Raw genomic sequence first — 23,862 nt, forward strand, 5'->3', positions numbered from 1 at the left:
GGGAAACAGAGTGAGACTCCCTCTCTACAAAAAAAAAAAAAAAATTAGCTGGGTGTGGTGGCAGCACCTGTATCCCAGCCACTCCGGAGGCTGAGGCAGGAGGATGGTTTGAGCCCAGGAGGTTGAGCCTGCAGTGAGCCGAGATCTCACCACTGCACTCCAGCCTGGGCGTCAGAGTGAGACCCTGTCTCAAAAAACAAACAAACAAACAAAGCAAAATTAAGGCAAAAATTCATGAAGATCAAAATATTGAAATTTTAAGACAGGATCTCACCATGTACTTGCAAGAGCCTACCTCTCCTGCCTCACTCTGTTTCTGGCCCCTCAGGGGGACTCATGCTCTGGGGACTTTCTTTTTTTTTTTTGAGACGGAGTTTCACTCTGTCGCCCAGGCTGGAGTGCAATGGCATGATATCGGCCCACTGCAACCTCTGCTTTCCGGGTTCAAGCGATTCTCCTGCCTTGGCCTCCCAAGTAGCTGGGATTACAGATGTGCATCATTACCCCCGGCTAATTTTTTTAAAAATTAGTTTTAGTAGAGATGGGGTTTCACCATTTTGGCCAGGCTGGTCTCGAACTCCTGACCTCTGGGGATCCACCCGCCTCAGCCTCCCAAAGTGCTGGGATTGCAGGCGTGAGCCACCGCGCCTGGCTAATGGCTCCGGGGACTTTCACACGCGCGCTCACACACACTCCAGTGCGGACCCACGATCTGTGCACGCAGCCGGCAGGTGAGCCCTGGGCACATGCATGCAAACCTGCCCACCTCCCTGCACGTGTGCATCTGCGCCTGCGTGCACCTGCCCCACCTCGGCTTCCCAGAGCGCTGTCCCTGCCCGTCCCCACTCACGGTCGCCTCCGGCCGCAGGCCTCCTGGCTTCGGTGGACCAGCGGGGGCCCCCGCACACGCGCACCAGCGCGCGTACGAAGTGGTGGCCGCACAACTTCTCACGCATCTCTGGGGTGGGCGCGGGGCCCAACGCGAACACCAGGGCAGGGCCCAGCAGCACCAGCGCCCAGGCGGGCAGACGGGGATCCATGGTGGTGGGTGGCGCCGGGGCCAAGCGGGGACCCCCTTTATAGGCGCCTGGGCCGTCCCAGCTGGGGGCCTTGGAGAAGGGACAGAACATTCTTCAGGACCGCCCAGGAAAAAGATCAAGGGTGGGGTTAGTGCCAGGGCCTTTCTCCCAGGGCCAGGGCCTTGGATGTACTTCTCCCAGAGGGAGCACTGGGCAACGAGTCTTTCTTTTTCATTTTTTTCATTTTTTTTTTTTTTTTGAGATGGAGTCTCACTCTGTCACCCAGGTTGGAGTGCAGTGACTTGATCTCGGCTCACTGCAACTTCTGACACCCGGGTTCAAGCGATTCTCCTGCCTCAGCCTCCTGAGTAGCTGGGATTACAGGTGCGCATCACTATGCCTGGCTAATTTTTTTTTTTTTTTTTGCATTTTTTTTTTTTAGTAGAGACTGGGGTTCGCCATGTTGGCCCGGCTGGTCTCCAACTCCTGACCTCAAGCGATCCATCTGCCTCGGCCTCCCAAAGTGCTGGGATTATAGGCATGAGCCGTGCCTGGACTATTATTATTTTTATTATTATTATTGAGACAAAGTCTTGCTCTGTCTTCCGGGCTGGAGTGCAGTGATGCGATCTCGGCTCACTGCAACCTCCACCTCCTGGGTTCAAGTGATTCTCCCACCTCAGCCTCCCAAGTAGCTGGGATTACAGGTGTGAGCCACCACGCCCAGCCACCTATTTTTATTTTTTATGTTTGAGACGAGGTCTTGCTCTGTTACCCTGGCTGGAGTGCAGTGGCACGATATGGGCTCACTGCCACCTCCCTATCCCTGACTCAAGCTATTCTCCCACCTCAGCCTCCTGAGTAGCTGGGACTACAGGCCCATGCCACCACACCCTGCTAATTTTTTGTATTTTTTTGTAGAGATGGGGTTTTGCCAAACGTTGCCCAGGTTGGTCTCAAACTCCCGGACTCAAGTCATCTTCCCGCCTCAGCCTCCCAAAGTCCTGGGATCACAGGCGAGAGTGACCACACCAGGCTATTTATTCATTTTTGACATAGGATCTCTCTGGGTTGGCCTGTAATGGCAGGATCATAGCTCACTGTAACCTCATTCCCCTGGGCTCAAGCGATCCTTCAGCCTCTGCCTCCTGAGTAGCTGAGACTACAGGCCTGCAATACAATGCCCAACTAATTTTTAATTTTTTAATTTTTATTTTTATCTTTTTAGACAGAGTCTTACTCTGTCACCCAGGCTGGAGTACAGTGGTGTGATCTCGACTCACTGCAACCTTTGCCTCCTGGGTTCAAGCGATTCTCCTGCCTCAGCCTCCTGAGTAGCTGGGATTACAGGCGCCCACCACCAAGCCTGGCTAATTTTTGTATTTTTAGCAGAGACGGGGTTTCACCATGTTGGCCAGGCTGATCTCAAACTCCTGACCTCAAGTGATCCACCCGCCTCGGCCTCCCAAAGTGCTGGGATTACAGGCGTGCACCAATGCACCCGGCCATTTTTAATTTTTTAATTGTAGAGGCAGGGGTCTTGCTATGTTGCCCAGGCTCATCTAGAACTCAAGTGGTTCTCCCTACTCGGCCTTCCAAAATGCTGGGATTACAGGTGTGAGGCACCACACACGGCCAAGTCTTCGCTATTGTCTTAACCATTTTAAAGAGATGAAATAGATCAACTGAAAAGTAATAATCCTGCATTTTCTGGGGGGCAGGGGGGAAGACAGTGGGCATCTTCCAAGACCAGAAATGTTCAGAATTTTGTTGTTTCTATTACTGTACAAATGAGAAAACTGAGGCACACAGGCCAGGTGCAGTCGCTCATGCCTGTAATGCAAGCACTTTGGGAAGATGGGGCAGGTGGATCACTTGAGGTCAAGAGTTCGAGACCAGCCTGCCCAATATGATGAAACTCTGTCTCTACTAAAAATACAAAAATTAGCCAGATGTGGTGGTGCATGCCTATAATCCCAGCTACTCGGGAGGCTGAGGCAGGAGAATCACTGGAACCCAGGAGGTGGAGATTGCAGTGAGCCGAGATGGTGCCGCTGCACACCAGCCTGGGGGACAGAGACTCCGTCCCCTCACCAGAAAAAAAGAAAGAAAAGAAAAGAAAAAAAAGAAAACTGAGGCACAGAGAAAGGACCTCAAACTTGCCCAAGGTCACAGGAGGCCGAGCAGAGCCCAGGTCTTCTCAAGGCGCCTGACACGCAGGGCGGGGGGTGTCCCATCCGAAGCTCTGTCTCCCCAACACGGTTGTCCCCTCTGGGTGAGCAGGGGCTGGGGGACCCAGAATAGAGCAGGATTTATTTGTTCAGCGGATGCTTGGCCCCCGCTTCATGCCTAGGGGGTCTTATAGCTTTGTTTTTCCAAGGAGGGAATCTGAGGCTGAGAGAGGGAAGGATGCTTGACCCTAGGCAGGAGAGAACCTGGGCTGGAACTCGAGTCTTGCTTGACCCCCAGAGCAGCTCCCTCCCTATTTCTACCAAATTAGGGGGCCCTCTGGGGCTAAGAGAGCAGGGACAGGGATCTCTCTCTCTCTCTCTCTCTCTGAGTCTCTCTCGGCCTTCATCTCTCAGTTTCCTTCTGTATGTCTGTCTCTGTCCGCATTTTTCTTTTTTTTGAAACGGAGTCGCTCTGTCGCCCAGGCTGGAGTGCAATGGCATGATCTCAGCTCACTGCAACCTCCACATCCCAGTTTCAAGCAATTCTTCTGCCTCAGCCTCCTGAGTAGCTGGGATTACAGGCATGTGCCAGAACACCAGGCTAATTTTTGTATTTTTAGTAGAGACGGTTTCGCCATGTTGGCCAGGCTGATCTCATACTCCTGACCTCAAGTGATCCTCCTGCCTTGGCCTCTTAAAGTGCTGGGATTACAGACCTGAGCCACTGAGCCTGGCCACTCTCCACATCTTTCTAGCAGTTATGAGGTGCACATGACGGGGGCCGGTCAGTGGGGAGGTGGTCCGGCCCCAGTGATGCTGGTCGCCTCCCCACAGCCTCGCTCCCCCAATCTGGCCTTGTCCTCTGACCACTGGGAGAGCATCCTGTTCCTTCCCCACCCACAGAGAGCCTGTAATCAGCTCCCCCAGGCTGCAGCCAAGGCCAGCAGCTGGGGCTGGGAGTGAGGGGGCTCTGTCCTCGAGGGCCCCAGCCAAGCCCCACCCAGTGGTCCTCCTCCACCAGCCTGCCCTGGGGCCCCCACAGTGGCTCCCTGAGAGGTCTCTGGCCCACAGCTCTAACCGCATCCCTCCCAGCTCACACACCCTCTGAGGCTCCCCATCGCCCCAAGTCCAGCACAAACCATCTTTTCCACTGAATTCCTTTATTCAGTCAACAAACACTTCCAGAGCCCCCTCTGTACTGAGGCCTCAGCCCAGCCCCCAAGGAACCCTGAGGTCAGGGGAGACAGCTGGACACAGACACTTCCCCAGCCCCAGGGCCAGAGTGGGGCTGGAGGGAAGGACAGGGCTACAGTAGTAGTGGGGGTATATGAGGGAAGGCTGCAAGGATGTGGTAGCTGGAGTTTTGAGAGATGGATAAGAGTTTTCCAAGGAGGCAAAAGTGGCAGAAAAGCTTTGCAGGTGAGGAGGAGCAGCAGAAGCTTAACCTGCAGAGAATCCCTCTCACCAGTCAGAAAGTTGACCCTGCACAGCCAAGGGGTAAGCTCTGACCATTTTGCAGGGGACAGAACTGAGACCCAGAGAGGGAAAGGAACTTGCCCACTGTCACACTGCATGGAAGGGGCAAAACTGTAGGCTCCAATACTTGGGCTCTTAACTTCCTTACTCTGAGCCTTCTCACGCTTGGCATGCTGTTCCCTCTGCCAGGAATGCCTTTCCTTCCCTTGATTGCGTGAAAAGTTCCTGCCAGGTTTGGTGTCATCCCTTTGTGCCCCTTGTAGGGTGAGGACAGAAAGGGTCCCATTGGACAGTGGGAAAACTGAAGCCCTAGAACACTCAGATACCATTAGGGTGGACTGGGACCCCAGCCTTTCCTGCCCCCTTTCAGGATCCCAAAGAGATACACGGGCTCCCCTAAAAGGCAGAGTCCCAGCCACAGCAACTGCTCTTGTCCTTGGCTTCCTCCAGAGAAACAGAGATCGGGGAGCAGAAGTCAGATCATACATTTAAAGCTACATGAGGGCCGGGCGCAGTGGCTCATGCCTGTAATCCCAGCACTTTGGGAGGCCGAGATGGGCGGATCACGAGGTCAGGAGATGGAAACCATCCTGGCTAACAAGGTGAAACCCCGTCTCTACTAAAAATACAAAAAATTAGCCGGGTGTGGTGGCTATCTGTATAAACATGGAAATATCTACACCATGATCTGTATAAACATGGGCGCCTGTAGTCCCAGCTACTCGGGAGGCTGAGGCAAGAGAATGGTGTGAACCCAGGAGGCGGAGCTTGCAGTGAGCCGAGATTGCGCCACTGCACTCCAGCCTGGGCGACAGAGCGAGACTCCATCTCAAAAAAAAAAAAAAAAAAGCTACATGAATATCCCCATTGGAAATAAGACAGGAAACTCAAAACTAGGTGCCTGTAGTCCCAGCTATTTGGGAGGATAAGGCAGGAGGATCACTGTAGCCCAGGAGTTCAAGACCAGCCTGGGCAACATAGCAAGATCCTGTCTCTTAAAAATAATAATAATAAATTTAAAAAAATAAAAGCCTGGGTGTGGTGGCTCATGCCTATTATTCCAACACTTTGGGAGGCTGAGGTGGGAGGATCACTTGAGGTTAGGAGTTCAAGATCAGCCTGTCCATCATGGTGAAACCTCATCTCTATTAAAAATAAAAAAAATTAGCCGGGTGTGGTGGTGCACACCTGTAATCCCAACTACTCAGGAGGCTGAGGCAGGAGAATCGCTTGAACCTGGGAAGCAGAGGTTGCACTGAGCCGAGATCGCACCACTGCACTCCACCCTGGGTAACAGAGCGAGGCTCTGTCTCAAAAATAAAAATAAAAATAAAAAAAATAAAAAGAGACAGAGAGAAAAGGAAACTCAGGGGGCCAGGGCTTAAGGGGTTGGGAAGATGCGAGAGTCTTAAATTTGGTTCCTTGCTTCTTTGGGCCAGGACTCAGAGAGCCCCACTGACACATATGCCCATCTGTCTTGAACCTTAACAAACTGCAAAGGCCACAGGCTATTCTACAGGCCACGGGAGCCCCCCTGAATGCAATGTCATGGGGGTGTTCCTGAAGTAGAGGACCCTCATAAGGCCTCCGAGGCCCAGAGAGGGGCAGCTCCCTGCCTAAGGTCACACAGCCAGTCAACAGAGACCTAATCCAGAGGTCTGCGGGCAGGAGCTATGAAAAGGACAGGGAGTGGTGTTTGCCCTCTGGGTGAGCAGTGAAGGCATGAGTCTCACACCCCCGGCTTCCGCTCCACAGCATGTCCAGCTGGGGGCCCAGGGCGCTGAATGATGGCCGGTCCTGTGGGCTAGGGGCCCAGCACAGCTTCATGAGCTCGTGAACCTGAGGGGCGGGGGACAGATAATGGGGTCGTGCCTGAGCAGTCCAAAGGACACAACTCCCATTCAGTGTATTTGTTTTTGTTTTTTTGAGACGGAGTCTAGCTCTGTTGTCCAGGCTGGAGTGCAATGGCATGATCTCGGCTCACTGCAACCTCCGCCTCCCGGGTTCAAGCAATTATCCTGCCTCAGCCTCCTGAGTAGCTGGGATTATAGGCATGTGCCACCACACCTGGCTAATTTTGTATTTTTAGTAGAGACAGGGTTTCACCATGTTGGCCAGGTTGGTCTCAAATTCCTGACCTCATGTGATCCACCTGTTGCGGCCTCCCAAAGTGCTGGGATTATAGGCATGAGCCACCACACCCATTCAGTTTTAAAACACAAATTAAATTCCATCCCATCTCTGCTCCAAAAACTCCCATGGCTCCCTATGGATCTTATTTATTTATTTATTTGAGATAAAGTTTCGCTCTTGTTGCTCAGGCTGGAATGCAGCGGTGCGATCTTGGCTCACTGCAATCTCTGCCTCCTGGGTTCAAGCGATTCTCCTGCCTCAGCCTCCCAAGTAGCTGGGATTATATGCACACACCACCACACCTGGCTAAGTCTGTATTTTTAGTAGAGACGGGGTTTCACCATGTTGGTCAGGCTGGTCTTGAACTCCTGACCTCATGTAATCCACTCACCTCGGCCTCCTAAAGGGCTGGGATTACAGGTGTGAGCCACCGCGCCCAGCCCCTATGGATTTTACAACACACTTCTCCTTTCGAGACCACCCTGACCAACATGGAGAAACCCCATCTTAACTAAAAAAAAAAAAAAAAAAAAAAATTACAGGTGGCGTGTGCCTGTAATCCCAGCTACTCGGGAGTCTAAGGCAGGAGAATTGCTTGAACCTGGGAGGTGGAAGTTGTGGTGAGCTGAGATTGCGCCATTGCACTCCAGCCTGGGCAACAAGAGCAAAACCATGTCTCAAAAAAAAAAAACAAAAAAAAAAAACACCACCTCTCCCTGATGCCCTCCTTCGCTCATCTCCATCCCTCCCTCCCTCATTTGTTCCAGGCAGTCACACCTGCCTCCATCGCACTGGTGCTTAAAGGCACCCAGCTCATTACCTCCCCAAGGCCTTTGTCCCTTCCGTGTCCTCCACTGGAAATTTCTTCTCCTAGCTTTACTCATGGGTAGGCTCCTCCTCCTTCCAGCGTCGGCCCCGTAAGAGGCCCTCTTTGACCACCCCCACCCCACCATTTCCCTCTGTTCATCTCTTTCAAAGCACTTATCACTACCAGAATTTTGTTTTTGTTTTGTTTTGTTTTGTTTTGTTTTGAGACAGGGTGTCACTCTGTTGTCCAGGCTGGAGTGCAGTGGTACAATAATGGCTCACTGCAGCCTTAACCTCCTGGGCTCCAGTGATCCTCCTGCCTCAGCCTCCCTAGTAGCTGAAACCACAGGTGCATGTCACCACACCGGCTATTGCTTGTATTGTTTGTAGAGACAAGGTCTCACTATGTTGCCCAGGCTGGTCTTGAACTCCTGGGCTCCAGTGATCCTTCTGCCTCAGCCTCCCAAAGTGTTGGGATTATAGGCATGAGCCATCGCGCCCAGCCTAGAATGTTCTTATCAGATTTTGCTAGTTACTGGGAGGACAGGGTCTTCAGCACCCAACAAGTCCTGGCACACAGTTGGCACTCAATAAATGCTTTTGGCCTGAGCAAATTAATTTATCAATGACCAACTGCATGTCAGACACTTCCACAAAGGTTATGATTATATGATTATAAACCATGAGAGGGTGGGATGTGGTGGCTCACGTCTGTAATCCCAGCACTTTGGGAGGCCGAAGCAGGAGGATCACTTGACCCCACGAGCTCAAGACCAGCCTAGGCAACACAGAGAGACCCCATCTCTTTAAAAATTTTTTTAAAATTAGCCAGGCACAGTGGCTTATGCCTGTAAATCTCAGCACTTTGGGAGGCCAAGGCAGGAGGATCGCTTGAGCCCAGGAGTTCAAGACCAGCCTGGGCAACATAGCGAGACCTTGTCTCTTAAAAAAATTATTTTTATTTTATTTGTTTGTTTATTTATTTATTTATTTATTTATTTTGAGATGGAATCTTGCTCTGTCACCCAGGCTGGAGTGCAGTGGCATGATCTTGGCTCACTGAAATCTTCCCCTCCCAGGTTCAAGCAATTCTCCTGCCTCAGCCTCCCAAGTAGCTGAGATCACAGGCACCCACACAAGGGTAATTTTTGTATTTTTAGTAGAGACAGGGTGTCACCATGTTGGCCAGGCTAGTCTCGAACTCCTGACCTCCGGTGATCTGACCGCCTCAGCCTTCAAAAGTGCTGGGTTTACAGGTGTGAGCCACCACACCTGGCCAAAATTATTTTTAAATTAGCCAGGCATGGTGATGTACACCTATAGTCCCAGCACTTTGGGAGGCTGAGGCAGGAGAATCGCTTGAGCCCACGAGTTCAAGACCAGCCTGGGCAATATAGTGAGGCTCCCATCTCTAAAAAATTATTTTTAAATTAGCCAAGTGTGGTGGTGTACACCTGTAGCCCCTGCTACTAGAGACACTGAACTAGGGGAATCACTTGAGCTCAGGAGTTGGAGGCTGCAGTGAGCTATAATTGCGCCCCAGCCTGGGCAACAGAGTGAGCCCCCATCTATAAAAAAAAAAAGAAAAAAGAAAAAAAAAAAACCATGAACGTCATAGAGCATCGACTGTGTGCTCGGCTTTGAGCTGAGCCCTCATAGGCACAGGTGTTCAGGAGTCTGATCTTCCCTCACCCTATAAGGCATTACTATTCTCATTTTGGAAAAGGGTAAACTGAGGCTCTGAAAGTGCTCTGACTTGCCACACAGTGAGAGAGTAGCCAAGTGGGGGCCAGGATCCTCATCGGCCTCACACTCTAGCCTTTCTTCTCAGTACAGAGACTCAGGCGCCAGCTGGCTTGCCCGAGACCCCGGCCCAATCTACAGACTGGGAAACTGAGGCTAGCCCTGCGGCGCTCACCTCAGCAGGGCAGGCAGGAGGCGCCGGCAGCCTCTGGCCCTCCTCCAGCAGTTCCAAGAGGCGGCAGAGGGCGGGGACATCCCGCTCACATCCCATCATCCGCAGGAACTCCTGGAGCCAAGGAGGAGCGCATGTGGTGGGGGAGGAGCCTCCGTGGGTGGAGGGGGAGGGGCCACCCGTGGTGGGGGTAGGGGCCATCTGTGATGGAGTGGGGAGGGGCTGCCTGCACCGTGAAGGGGTCAGAAAGGTGAGGAAGGGTCCTCCCCACTGGGGCCTATGATGCTGGGACCAGGTGACCCCATGCTAAAGAGGGACGCAGGCGCAGACAGGTTGGAGATTGGCCACGAGGGGCGTGGAGGGAGAAGAAGGCTGGGGGCCCTGGGAAGCCGACTCACGGCCGAGGGGCTGCAGCTTTTGTCGCAGTAGGTGAAGAGCTCGTACAGGACGACCCCGAAGCTCCAGACGTCTGACTGGCGAGAGAAGATGTTGTCCGAGAGGGATTCGGGGGCATACCTGGAGAGGGGACAAGGTCTTGAGATGCGAGGGTGTAGAAAGGACAGGAAGAGGGGGGCAGCCTTGGAATGGGGAACTGCTCAGGGTAGGTGGGGACTGTGAGCAGGTCAGTCCCGTCTCCAGGGTCTTGGTTTCCCTGGCTGTGGGATAGGTGGATTCTCCAGCCCTGGGAGGTGCCTGGGAAGAGCTAAGGCTGTGGGGAGGAGGCGGGGGCAGCACGGAGGGGCGGAGATGGGGCGGGGCCAGAGCCGTGGGAGGGGGAGGGGCCAGAACTGGGCGGGGGGAAGGGCGGAACTAAGAGGGGGCCAGCCCTGAGGGGCGGAGCCAGCGTGTTGGAGGGGTGGGGTTCTGAAGCTTGGGCGGGGCGAGAGCTGAGAGAAGGGCGGGGCTAAGGCTGGGGGCCGCTGACAGCAGGGCAGCGGGAGACAGAGGAGCCAGTGCTGTTGAGGGGGCGGGGCTCTGGGGAGTGGGAGGGGCCAAAGCTGCAGCGGAGGAAGGGCGGGGCTAAGGCTGGGGAGCAAAGCAGCGGGAGGGGGCGGGGGCATGGCTGGGGGCGGAGCCAGAGCCGTGGGGAGTAGGGGCGGAGCCTAGGCGCGGGTTCCCCACCAGAAAATGGGGCTCTGGCCCGGCTCGCGGACCACGTAGTAGTCTTTGTCAAGCGGCAGCAGCTTAGCTAGGCCGAAGTCAGCGATCTTGACGTGTGCCTCGCTCTCCACGAGGATGTTTCGGGCGGCCAGGTCGCGGTGCACGCAGCGGCGGGAGCCCAGGTACTCCATGCCCTGCGGGCGGGCGGTGTGAGCGTGCAGAGAGGATCCCAGGATAATCCGGCAGGTACCCCAAGCGTGACCTGGCACCCCAACCCAGACCCCAACTATAACCCTACCCCCGAGCCATCCTCCACTGAAGTTCTGATCCTGAGCCCTAAGCCAACCCCACCACCCCCGAGACCTGGACCCCAAACCACTCCTCAGCCTTCACCGCGACCTCCAAGCAGACCCCTGCCCAGGCCGAGCCAGCTGAATCCCCACAAGTCCCGGGGCGCCCCCTCGCACCTTGCAGATCTGCGAGGAATAGAGAAGGAGGCGGCTGGCATCGAGGCGCGCGCGGTGCCGCTGCAGGAAGTCGCGCAAGCAGCCGCTGGGCAGGTACTCCATGACCAGCCGCAGGCTCTGGCGGCCTGGTGAAGGCAGGAGCTGTCACAGCCCGGCCCAGCCCTGCTCGCCCCCCCATTCTTCCCCCCTTTCACAGTGGGACCTTGTGTCCCTCTCGACCTCAGTTTTGCTGACTGTAATATGGGAACCGCAACAATGACACATTGCTAATATCTCTTGAGTACTTTCTACAACATACATTGATGTGTTTATATATCACGGCCAGGTGCAGTGGCTCACGCCTGTAATCCCAGCACTTTGGAAGCCTCACTTGAGGTCAGGAGTTCAAGACCAGCCTGGCCAACATGGTGAAAACCCATCTCCACTAAAAACACAAAAATTAGCCAGGTGTGGTGGCACGCTCCTGTAATCCCAGCTACTCTGGAGGCTGAGGCAGGAGAATCACTTGAACTTGGAAGGCAGAGGTTGCAGTGAGCCTAGATTGAGCCACTGCCTCCAGCCTGGGTGACAGAGCGAGACTCTGTCTCAAAAAAACAAACAAACAACAACAACAACAAAGTAAATATCACAATGGCCCATTTTTCAGCTGGAGAAACCGAGGCTCAGAAAAGTTAAGGTTTGACAACTGGTAAGGGGTAGAGTCAGGATTCAAACCTGTAACCCATGTGAATCTGGATCAATAATCACGTTCCCAGCCTACTTAAAGTGGCCTGGCAGGAGGGTAAGAATGTGCACTTTGAAAAGCACCCATACGTCTTGGTTCACTCATCCGGGAGCTGGCTCACCCGGGCCATAGCTGACACCACGATACTTGACAATGAAATCACTGTGCAGTGCTTTGAGGATCTGAATCTCCCGCTGAAAGTCCCTCTGCTGGTCTGGCCCGCTGTGCTGCAGCTGTTTCACGGCCACCAGGGCACCTGTATTGTCGCCTAGCGGGTCATAGCGGCACAGCTCCACACTGCCAAAGTTGCCCTGGGGGATAGCGGGACTGATGTCCAGGCACCTGGATGCTGCCCTGCCCTCTCCAACCCACCCTGGCCCTGCCCACCTTACCTTGCCCAGCTGTGAGATGTACTTGAGGTGTCTCTCCTCGAAGATCGTGGGGTCTTGGCAGGCATAGAGCTGGGCACCATTCCACAGCCCATCACGAGGTGCCAGGGCACCAGGTGTGGGGTCTGAGAGGAGCTCATAGTCTGGGGTGGGGGCATGGGCAGTGGTAAGCAGCACCTCTCATCCTGGGCCCCACTCCTGAGTTGACTTGCTGTGCAACCTCCATCTGCATATTGACCCTCTCTGTGCATTATGGCAGGGCCATTGCAAGCCAAAGGGTACCTTGTGGAGACTGGAAAAAGGTGTCTCCCACTCCGTCCCAGCCAAAGGAAGCCTCCTTGTGCAGTGCACACCCTGTGCAACTCCACATGGCTACAAAGATGGAGGACATAATGAGAACTCATTTCCCCAGTTCCACTGCTATGAAATGTGGCCACATGACTGAGCTCAGGCTGATGGACAAGATATGCTGGGTGCCCCTCCAGTCCTGACCCATGGAAACCTAATACAGGGCCCTCCACACTCTCTCTTTTATCTGCAGAGGATCCAACGGGGACCCAACGCCTGAGGTGAGTGCAGCCACTAAGTGAGAGGTTCCTGTGGGCCTGGACACCCTCATTGAATGAAGACTATATATCACACTGGGCATGGTTGTGTGTGCCTGTAATCCCAGCTATTTGGGAGACTAAGGCAGGAGGATTGCTTGAGCCAGTAATTCAAGACCAGCCTGGGGAACATAGCAAAACCCCATCACAGAAAAAAAAAAAAAAAAATCCAGCCTGGTGTGGTGGCTCATGCCTGTAATCCCAGCACTGGGAGGCTGAGGTGGACGGATCTCTTTGAGACCGGGAGTTCAAGACTAGCCCGGCTAACATGGCAAAACCCTGTCTTTACTAAAAAATACAAAAATTTAGCCGTGTTTGGTGGCACACCCTTGTAATCCTAGCTACTTGGGAGTCTGAGGCGGGAGAATTGCTTGAACCAGGGAGGCAGAGGTTGCAGTGAGCCACGATCACGCCACTGCACTCCAGCCTAGGTGACAGAGGGAGATAGTGTCTCAAAAATATAAAATAAAATAAAATAAAAATGCATACAGGCATGCATCACCATGCCTGGCTAATTTTTTGTTTGTTTGCTTGTAGAGATGGAGTTTTGCCATGTTGCCCAGGCTGGTCTTGAACTCCTGGGCTCAAGCGATCCACCTACCTATAGCTGGAACTATAGGCATGAGCCACTGCGCCCAGCCAAACATTTTTTTAAAAGAATGAAATAGACCAGACATGGTGGCTCACACCCGTAATCCCAGCACTTTAGGAGGTAGAGGCGGGCAGATCACCTGAGGTCAGGAGTTCGAGACCAGCCTAGCCAATATGGTGAAACCCCATATCTGCCAAAAATACAAAAATTAGCTGGGCATGGTGGCACACACTGTAATCCCAGCTACTCAGGAGGCTGAGGCAGGAGAATCGCTTGAACTAGAGGTTCAAGGAGGTAGAGGTTGCAGTGAGCCGAAATTGTGCCACTGCACTCCAGCCTAGGCAACAGAGCAAGACTCTGTCTCAAAAATAAATAAATAAATAAAATATCATCATGTTGAACCTTGAACTGAGGGGACTGTTCGTTACAGTAGCTGTTGAAGCTCACACTGACTGTCACAGTCACCAACCCCTCCAACCTCACCAGACACACAGGGCGTGGCCTGCTGCAAACCACGCTCCTTCCACTGGGCCCAATATGACATCACAGCCCTCCCCACCCAACCCGTCCCAGCGGGCACCTGAAGAGATGAGGCTATTGAGGTCACGAATGACGGCTCGGAAGGAGGGCCTCTGGACCGGCTCATAGGCCATGCACTGTTGAATCAGCAGGGCCAGCTCTGTCCACTTGGGGGCCGGCAGCTGCTGCCGGTCCTCATAAAATTGGAGTTTCTGAGGGTGAGAGGAGCAGTCAGTAATCCCCAACCCAACAGACCCACCCCAATCTCCCTAGACTGGATGTCAGTCTGCCCTTCTGTCAAAGTGGGGGTTCGGAGACCGATGCCAGGTGAGGGGCTCTGACCTTAGCAGGATCCAGGGCGCTGATGGGCATGGTGACGCCACTAAACACTTCCCAGACCGTGGCGCCGAAGCCCCACTTGTCAGCTTCCAAGCTAAGTGTCTGGGCCTCCCGGAGACACTCGGGGGCCACCCAGGGGATCCTGTCGGTGAGCACTGAGGGAATGAAAGTGGGATCAGGGATCCACTTCCTTGCCCTGCTCAGCCCCTCCCTCCTCCACCTCCAGGAACTTACTCTCCAGGCTTAACACAGCAGGGCTGACCCCAGGGTCACTCAGCTTGATGAAGGGCGGGCTCCCATCAGCCCCCTCCCGAGCCAGGAGCACCTTCCGGGCAGAGACATTGCCATGGGGGAGGCCTTTGTCCTCCTAAGGGGGCCAGGCACAGGAAAATGCCCGGGAGGGTTTGATGAATGAAAAGTCTGTTTGGCAAACTCCTATACATCCTTCAAAACCACTTGGTACTGCTCAGACATGCTCCAGCATCGTCCCTGACTCCTGACATCCTGTCTTGCCCCTCTAGTTCACCCCCTACACTGACCTGGTTATGTCCCTCCCCTTCTCAAACACCACCCCATCCTGTGACTCCCCAGTGCCTTTGACACAAAGTGAAAGTGCCTCAGCCTGGCATTCAAGGCCCTTGCTCAAGCTTCCAATGAACTTCCCTTCCACACTTGCACCCTGGTCTCCTGCCAACAGAACTGCCTGATAGGCCCCAGGGGATGCAACACACTATCTAGCCTGCAGGCCTTTGCCTAGGCTGTTCCCTCAGCCTGACATTCCTTCCTTCCTTTCTTCTCTTGATGAACTTCTACTCAACTTTCAAGGCCCTATCTCCAATGTTCCTTCTTCTAGGAAGCCTTTCTTCCTGCCCAGCCTCGTCATTCACTACACGCCCTGACATCCAAGAATGACTTGTTCTCTTCTAGTGTTCTCACAACCTCAACCTAAAATGCCCTCCCCTCGAACCATTACCAAACTCCTATGCATACTACAGAGCCCACTCCCAATTCCTCTTCCACCCAGAGAAAGCCTTCCCTGGGAATGGAGGGTGGAGCAGGCAGAGGAGCACTCACCAGATAGTTGAGGGCGTAGGCCAGCTGTTTGACCACCTGCAGCTTCCAGCTGGCTGGCACCAGGTGGCCACGTTTTCGCAGATACATGTCTATGGCCCCCAGGTGTACAAATTCCTGCACCATGGTGCCTGGTTGGCAGCAGGGAGAGGCGGGGTTGGGAGACTGAACTGCACTTGTGTTGAGCAGGTTCTGCCAACACCCTGGCTCTCAGGGTCTCTCAAACTCTCATCTCTGTCTGTTCCCTCCCCTGCTGCCTCTGTTCATACAGTACTCACCTCTCCTCCCACCTGATCTCTGAATGATTTGCCTGGAATGCCTGGAAGGTGCTGAGCCCTGTCTATATCTGTATCTCACTTTTTTTTTTCTTTTTTCTTTGGAGACAGAGTCTTACTCTGTTGCCCAGGCTGGAGTGCAGTGGTGTGATCTCGGCTTACTGCAACCTCTGCCTCCCGGGTTCAAGCGATTCTCCTGTCTCAGCCTCCTAAGTAGCTGGAACTACAGGCGCATGCCACCACACCCGGCTGATTTTGTATTTTTAGTAGAGACGGGGTCTTGCCATGTTGGCCAGACTGGTCTTGAACTCCTGATCTCAGGTGATCCACTCGCCTCGGCTTTTCAATTACAGGCATGAGCCACCATGCCCAGCCTCTGTATCTCACTTCTAACCCTTTGCATGTTCTGTGTCCTCTGCCTAGAACACCCCTCTTCCTTTCCTAATCCACACTTGTCCTTACCTTTCCAGGTTAGAATGCATCTCTGTCTTCCCACAAGCATTGCCCAACCCCCAGGCTGGCCCAGCAGCCTCTCTGACCATCCACAGTGCTCCGTGCTGCCCTCCTCACACCTCATCACACCCTGCCTGTCACATTCTAGGCTCTGTCCCCAGCTCCTGGCCCATCCTGGACTCCCAACCAATGAAACCAAGGCTCAGAAAGGTTATGTGACCCGTACAAAGCTGCAGAGATTAGAAAGCCAGGTTTGTCTGACTTCAGGTCATTCTGGGGCTGGATATGGGGGGGAACCTGGAGCCGCTTTCCAAGGAGTGATGATGGAGAGACATAAATAAAGGGTAATGAACACGGCTCCCATCCAGGGTGGCCCAGTGTGTTGCTGGTGCTGTCATATAGCGGCTCAGAACAGAGGTGGGAAGAACAGCCTGGACTTGGGTGAGGCAGGGGTGGGGTGGATGGGTGGGGGGCTCTCACTGTCTCCAGCCATGCACACGCCGTGGAGCAGCACGAGATGCCGGTACGACACTTGGCTCATCAAGCTCGCTGCTTCCAGGAATGACTGGGGAAGGTGGGAAGGGAGAGAAGATGCGTGGGTTTCTTCCACTCCAATAATCCCAAATTTTGTGCTCACAGACCTGCCTTAGGGGAACACCTGGCCACAGGTCACCTTTGGCCCTGGAGTCTGCCATTGGTGCACACAGCACTACCATGATTTTCTGATACGGGACAGAAGTTCCCACTATCATCTATGGTTTTTTTTTTTTTTTGAGACAGAGTCTCCCTCTGTCACCCAGGCTGGAGTGCAGTGGCACGATCTTGGCTCACTGCAACCTCCACTTCCCAGGTTCAAGCGATTCTCCTGCCTCAGCCTCCCGAGTAGCTGGGATTACAGGCAAGCACCACCATGCCCGGCTAATTTTGTATTTTTAGTAGAGATGGGGTTTCTCCATGTTGGTCAGGCTGGTCTCGAACTCCCGACCTCAGATGATCTGCCTGCCTCAGCCTCCCAAAGTGCTGGGATTACAGGCGTGAGCCACCGCGCCCGGCCTAAAATTTTTTTGTCAAGACGAGGTCTCGCTATGTTGCCTAGGCTGTTCTTGAACTCCTGGCTTCAAACCATCCTCCTGCCTCAGCCTCCCAAAGTGCTGGGATTACAGGCATGAGCCACCACGCCCGGGTCCCCGTGTGTTTTTAAATTTCTCTGCATCCACGACCCCCTCTCCAGCCAGCCCCAACTCCAAAAGTCTGGTCCCCATCGCTCTCACCTCCATGCAGTTCTTGTGCTTGGCATCCATCACCTTCAGCAGCACCTCTGTCTTTCGGGCCTCCCCATCCACCACCTCATGGCGACAGCCCCGGTAAATCTTGGTGAAGGACCCATGGCCCAGGTTCTCATGCTGAATGGTGAGGGGACAGCAGAAGAGGCCAGTGAGGGGGTTCCTGCAGGATCCCAGCCCAAGCGAGACACAGCTGCTGGCCCCATTTTACAGATGGGAAAACCGAGGCAAGGTAAGTATAGCATATGCCTGAGGCCACACATCTGAGTCTCTGGACCCCAGACTGAGGTATCGCCTCATTTCCCAGGGCCTCTTACCCACTCCAGGCTGTCAGCAGGGATCTTGTGAAATGTCATCTGACTCAGCTGGTATTGGGATTGGGGCTGAACCAAGGATGATGTGGGTGGGCTGTGACCTCTCTGGACCACGATCAGGTTGGACTTTTCTATGGGGAGAGGATGAGGGAGAAAAACCAGAAATCAGAGGTGAAAAGTCCCCAAGAGTTAGCTAACTCATGCCTTAGTTTGAGGTACCCTCTAGAAGCCGACCCTGAGATGAAGACTTCAGGGCACATGGCTTTTTGTTGTTGTTTTTGTTTTGTTGTTGCTGCTGCTGTTGAGACGGAGTCTCACTCTGTCATCCAGGCTGGGTGGGCAGTGGTGCGATCTCAGCTCACTGCAACCTCCACCTCCCAGGTTCAAGCGATTCTCCTGCCTCGGCCTCCCGAATAGCTGGGACTACAGGTGTGTGCCACCGTGCCCGGCTAATTTTTTTTTTTTTTTGAGACAGAGTCTCACTCTGTCACCCAGGCTGGAGTGCAGTGGTGCGATCTCGGCTCACTGCAACCTCTGCCTCCTGGGTTCAAGTAATTCTCCTGCCTCAGCCTCCCAAGTAGCTGGGACTACAGGAGTGTGCCAGCACACCCGGCTAATTTTTGTATTTTTAGTAGAGATGGAGTTTCACCATGTTGGCCACGCTGGTCTCAAACTCCTGACCTCAAGTGATCCATCTGCCTCAGCCTCCCGAAGTGCTGGTATTACAGACGTGAGCCACTGTGCCTGGCTGGCACATGGTTTATTTGAAAGGAGATCCAGAAAGCCCCCATAGGGATTTGGGATGAGCGACAAGGAAGGAAGGAGCCCTGCAGGGGGCTTTAATGAGCAAGTGGCACTGTGGACAACCAGGGATCGGTTCTACCAGGGATTCTGGGAGACTCAGAAGAACTCACATCTCAGAATTGTCCCATCAGAGGGGTTTGTCCAGGAGTGAAATTCACCCAGAGGAAGAGCTGAGAGCTGGAGAGAGACTAGGTGCAGATGACATGGCTCACATCTAGCTGTGCCTAGATCAAGCCAGACCTGAAGGTTATATATCTCTAACTTCCTGAGCCAACAAATCACCTTTTCTTCCCTAACCCACCTTGACCTGCAGTTTCTGCCACTTGCCACCCACACAGGAGCTGTCACAGACATAGAAAGCCAGGGTCCCAGATCAGCCACTCATTTCAGGGGAGGAAGGGGCTCACCTTTGGGTCTGGGGATACAGCAGGAAGTGAGGGTCACTGCCACCCCATCTACGTGCAGCCCCCCATCCCAGCAGGTTGCCAGGAGCTCTCGAAGACTGCTGTGGGGTCGGCTGAGGCCAACCAGAAGGAAGGTTCCTGTGGGGCTGCGCCGGATGAGGCAGCCCTTATAATCAGGACCAAGGGGGGTCTGCAAAGAAGAGTGGCCCCTGAGTGGGACTGAGCGACACTCTCCCTCTCAGTCCTTCTTCCTTTTTTTTCTCTCTTTTTTTTTTTTTTGGAGACGGAGTCTGGCTCTGTCACCCAGGCTGGAGTACAATGGCGTGACCTTGGCTCACTGCAACCTCCGCCTCCCAGGTTCAAGCGATTCTCCTGCCTCAGCCTCCCAAGTAGCTGGGACTACAGGTGCCCACTACCACGCCCAGCTAAGTTTTATATTTTTAGTAGAGACAGGGTTTCACCATTTTGGCCAGGATGGTTTCGATCTCTTGATCTCGTGATCTGCCTACCTCGGCCTCCCAAAGTGCTGGGATTACAGGCGTGAGCCACCGTGCCCGGCCTTTTTTTTTTTTTTTTGAGACAGAGTCTCGCTCTGTTGCCCCAAGCTGGAGTGCAATAGCGTGAACTCTGTTCACTGCAATCTCCATCTCCCAGGTTCAAGTGATTCTCCTGCCTCAGCCTCCTGAGTAGCTGGGATTACAGGCTTGCGCCACCATGCCCAGCTAATTTTTGTATTTTTAGTAGAGACGGGGTTTCACTATGTTGGCCAGGCTGGTCTCGAACTCCTGACCTCAAGTGATCTGCCTGCCTTGGCCTCCCGAAGGCTGGGATTACAGGCGTGAGCCACCGTGCCCAGCCTCAGTCCTTCCTCCTAAAGCACCATGAACTCATTCCAGTCTTTAGACCTTTGAATATGCTGTTCTGTTCACCGGGGGAGTCTTTTCCCTCCTATTCTTCAGGAACCAAATGCTGACTGATCTTTTAAATCTCAACTCAAACGTCACCTCCTCCAGGCAGCCCTCCACTACCCACCCTAGCAGTAGACCGACCTGGACACAGACAGTGAGGAGGAAGCTGTCAAAGTCCTGGGGGCTGCGGCGGAGAACATAGGAGCCAGGATGTGAGCCCCCAGTCTTGAGCTTGTTGATGGCAAAGTCCAGACTGTGGGGGAAGGTGAGAGGGAATGGGGAGGAGTCAGAGACAGAAGAAGACAGAGAGACCTGGGCTCAAATTCAGGTACCTCTGTAGCCCTGGGATCCTTGCCAGGTGACACCCTCCCCCCATTTATAAAATCAGCCATGGGCCAGGCGCCGTGGCTCACGCCTGTAATCCCAGCACTTTGGGAGGCCGAGGCAGGTGGATCACAAGGTCAGGAGATCAACACCATCCTGGCTAACACCGTGAAACCCCGTCGCTACTGAAAATACAAAAAATTAGCCGGGCGCGGTGGCGAGCACCTGTAGTCCCAGCTACTCGGGAGGCTGAGGCAGGAGAATGGCGTGACCCTGGGAAGCAGAGGTTGCATTGAGCCGAGATCGTGCCACTGCACTCCAGCCTGGGCGACAGAGCCAGACTCCGTCTCAAAAAAAAAAAGAAAAAGAAAATCAGCTGTAAGTCTTGGCCTCTTCTGGGAGATTGTTTGTTTGTTTGTTTGTTTGTTTTAATAGAGACAGGGTCTTGCTTGGTTGCCCAGGCTGGAGTGCAATCTCAGCTCACTGCAGCCTCCAACTCCTGGGCTCAAGTGATCCTCCTGCCTCAGCCTCCGGAGTCGCTGGGACTACAGGTCAACCACCACACCCAGCTATTTTTTTTTCTTTTTTTGTAGAGATGGGGTCTCTCCTGTTGCCTAGACTTGTCTCCAACTCCTGAGTTCAAACAATCCTCCCGCCTTGGCCCCTCAAAGCGCTGCGATTGCAGGTGTGCCCCACTATGCCTGGCCCTTCCTGGGAGATTAAACAAGAGGCTGTAGGTGAAGGTGGGCGACTTGTCCATCTCCAGGAAATGGCCCTGGGGTCAGAGAGAGAGAGAGTAGTGGTCGCCCTGTGAAGCAGAAGGAATACTTCAGCTTCACTGAGCGCTGACTGTGCGGCAGGTGTGGTTTGAAAACTTGACCCCTGTCCAGGGCTCCTGGAAGGTGAGGACACTGAGGCATAGAGAAGGGGAGGGGCCCTGAGTGGCCACAGAGGCCGGGAATGGGGGACAGGTCCTTACGTGATGGGGCCGTGGCACTGCTCGGCCACTTCCTCCAGCAGCCTCGGCGGTGCCACCTCCTTGCAGAAGAAGTGCTGGGAGTCCGTGGTCAGCCGGAAGTAGCCGTCCACGAGCGCCACGAACGACAGAGCCTCGGGCAGCCCTGGGAACTCGGCCTCCTGCGAGGGACAAGCGTCAGAGCCCAGTGAAACCCGAGGGTGCCGGTCCCGCCCTCGGGGTAAGGCTGGAGGGGAGGGGAATCCTGCACCCACTAAAATCTGGTTGTCTGTCCTGGTAACAGTGACCAGGCGGTGCTCTCCGGCCGGGCCAACGCGCGGGGCCTGCTTGATGCTAATGTCTACGATTTCTGGAAAGTCGCAGAAGGGCTGGAGGACCTGGGAAGGAGGGGGAGTACCGAAGTGGGGGCCCTGCCGGACCCCGCCAAACCACGCCCATGAACCCACCCCCAAGCCACATCATCCACTCCCTATCCCTTTCCCACTCAACCCTTCCAAGCCGCGCCCCCTCCTATCAACTCCAACCTCTCAACACCTCCCCTACCCATCCCCAAACATCTCCCACCCCCTCTGCCAATCCCCGCCTCCTTCTCTCTGCCGGACCCCGCCCCTTGATCCCTGCCCCGCTTCGCAGCCTCCCAGCTCTCGGAGCCTCACTCTGCCTCTTAGTCTTGCCTCGTTCCAGCGCCCACCCACCCACTCCTCAACCCCTCCCATTTTCATTCCCGGGTCGCTCAGCCCAACCCTTCACTCAGTTTGCCCCTCCCACTCCCGCAGTCTCCTCCCTCACTAAGCCCCGCCCCTCATTAAGCCTCCCCACTTCCCCAAGTCTTTCGTTTTGGCTCCGCCCCACATCCCCTACCACTCTCCGGCCCCTCCCCGAGCCCCGCCCCACGGCCCCGCCCAGCGGGGGAGTCCGCCCTCACCTCCTGTTCTCCCTGGGTCCAGGCGATGCCGCCGTCACCAGCCACGCGGAGCAGCCCCAGCCCGTCGTGGCCACCAAGGGCCCCAGGGAGGCCCACGTGGAAGGTCTCGGCGGCCCCGGCTGGATCCAGCCGCTCCAGGTCCATGATGTACTTGGCCATGAGCGAGTGCCGGTCTGCCTGGCAGGCGGCCACGCGGCGCAGGGCTCTGCGCACCGTCCTCCGAATACGCCTCCGCGTCACGAAGCTCAGGCCCTGGATCAGGTCGCGCAGGCTTGGGGGTAGGCAGGCCTTGTAGCTGCAGGGGTTGGAGGGGAGGGAGCCGGCCCTCAGCGTCGGGAGGGGTCCCCGCGGGGACACACACAAACCCAGGCTTTAGCCCAGGGGCTGGGGTGCGGCCCTAGTTGGGGCACCAGGCACACACAGACTCTCATTCAGGGTCAGGTATGAGGACCGGACCTCAGAGTAGGGGAGGGCCATTGGCGCCCACAGGTCGGACAGGGACCCCACAGGCCTTTTAGCTGGGGGAGGTCAGGTGTCTGTCCAGCTGGAGCCTGGGGGTGGAGAGGGCTGGGTTCGTGGGAGGCCCTGGGTCATAGGAACACCCTGAAAGCTTGCAGGAGAACTCCATGGTGGGAGCCCGGCAAAGCCCCGATGGAGCCCACGTTGCTCACTCCCAAGCAGAGGCCGTCCCCACAGCCTGGTGGCTCTCACCTGACAGTCTTCAGCAGCTCTCCCGGCCGCTGGGCCTGCTCTCGCGCCATCCGGGCCAGGTCCAACACGGCCAGGCTGAGACACTCACCCTGCTCCTTGAGACTGAGGCCCATGGGGAGGCGCCCACTCACCAGGTCACTGCGGTGCTGGGGGGCCGCCACAGGGGGCATCAGCTGAGGCCACCCAACTTCAAGCCCTGTTGTTAACCTGCAGACCCCCCCAATCCTGGGCTGACCCCCACCCCTGGACTGCCACAGGGAGGGTCAGACGAGGCCCCACCTGATTGCATGCCAGCCCTGATGTTGCCCCTTGGGCCCCCAACCCCCTGGGTCAAACCCCAGGCAGAACCCCACCTGGGCAAAGAGGTGCTCCAGGACTGGCAGGTCAAGGATAGCACTGGCCAAATCCTTGCGTAGCCCGAAGCGGTGGCACTTCTCCAGCCCAAACCAATTGGGGAAGTAAAAGCTGTGAGGAGAGGAGAGAACCCTGGGATGAAAGTGCAACCCAGCCTCAGTAGGAGTGACATTATGGTGGGGGCGAGGGACAGATTCTGCGGAGGCCTCACAGAGCCCAGCTTGTACCTTTAACTTGCTGTGTGACCTTGGGCAAGTGACCCACCCTCTCTGGTCTGTTTCCTCATCTGAGAAATGGGTAGTGATCATACCTCCCTGGGGCAGGGGTGTGGGCACCTCGAAATGCAAGGAGATGATAAAATTGTACAATCCCTGGGGGCTGGGGGGCACTTCCTACCGAATCCTGTAGAGCAGGACTTGGGTGCTGGCATCCTCCACGGAGAAGATGTGGCTCGGGGGGAACCAGCAGGACAGGTCCTCCGTGGCCAGAGCAAAGAGGGAGTGGTACACAGGCAGGATGCCTACAGGGGATGGTCCCATCAGCTCCCTCCTGAGTCACCCCATCTGTGCCCTTCAGGAGTGCCAGCATCATACCCAACCGTCCAGATCCTTCCATACCTCAAGGTATGACCAGCTGTTCCCTTCATGTGCCGTCACACCTCTCCGTCTGCACAGGCCATTCCCTCTGCCTCAGAAGCCAACCCTGCACACCCTTCTCCATTACCAAACTCCTGCTCATCCCCCAAAGCCCCAGCTCCAATGCTGACTTCTGCAGGCAACTATTCCAGCTTCCAATCTTGGCCC

The 23,862-nt window shown here is 55.0% G+C and overlaps 1 protein-coding gene across 5 annotated transcripts in view; it reads right to left on the reverse strand.

Annotated features, from left to right (window-relative positions):
• JAK3 (Janus kinase 3) overlaps positions 1-23,862 on the reverse strand; it is a 31,447-nt gene that overhangs the window by 3,713 nt on the left and 3,872 nt on the right. Inside the window, exons 3-24 of one of the 5 annotated variants that reach the window (XM_055104425.2) lie at positions 23,456-23,579; positions 23,059-23,170; positions 22,706-22,851; positions 21,995-22,289; positions 21,324-21,446; positions 21,073-21,230; positions 19,911-20,022; positions 18,865-19,051; positions 17,657-17,784; positions 17,328-17,459; positions 16,537-16,621; positions 15,332-15,459; positions 14,492-14,624; positions 14,261-14,412; positions 13,980-14,130; positions 12,206-12,345; positions 11,935-12,124; positions 11,090-11,214; positions 10,644-10,816; positions 9,920-10,037; positions 9,525-9,635; positions 851-1,109 (exon numbers count right to left, since the gene is read on the reverse strand). In XM_055104425.2, the coding sequence (XP_054960400.1) occupies positions 851-1,109; positions 9,525-9,635; positions 9,920-10,037; positions 10,644-10,816; positions 11,090-11,214; positions 11,935-12,124; positions 12,206-12,345; positions 13,980-14,130; positions 14,261-14,412; positions 14,492-14,624; positions 15,332-15,459; positions 16,537-16,621; positions 17,328-17,459; positions 17,657-17,784; positions 18,865-19,051; positions 19,911-20,022; positions 21,073-21,230; positions 21,324-21,446; positions 21,995-22,289; positions 22,706-22,851; positions 23,059-23,170; positions 23,456-23,579 (3,282 nt within the window). Of the gene's footprint in view, positions 1-850; positions 1,110-1,155; positions 6,506-9,524; positions 9,636-9,919; positions 10,038-10,643; positions 10,817-11,089; positions 11,215-11,934; positions 12,125-12,205; positions 12,346-13,979; positions 14,131-14,260; positions 14,413-14,491; positions 14,625-15,331; positions 15,460-16,536; positions 16,622-17,327; positions 17,460-17,656; positions 17,785-18,567; positions 18,829-18,864; positions 19,052-19,910; positions 20,023-21,072; positions 21,231-21,323; positions 21,447-21,725; positions 21,771-21,994; positions 22,290-22,705; positions 22,852-23,058; positions 23,171-23,455; positions 23,580-23,862 lie in introns of those variants that run through there. The other 4 variants (XM_034944865.3, XM_063600009.1, XM_055104427.2 and 1 more) reach the window with 4 other exon arrangements.

This window comes from Pan paniscus, chromosome 20, assembly GCF_029289425.2.
Source record: "Pan paniscus chromosome 20, NHGRI_mPanPan1-v2.0_pri, whole genome shotgun sequence".
Taxonomy (NCBI): Eukaryota; Metazoa; Chordata; class Mammalia; order Primates; family Hominidae; genus Pan; species Pan paniscus.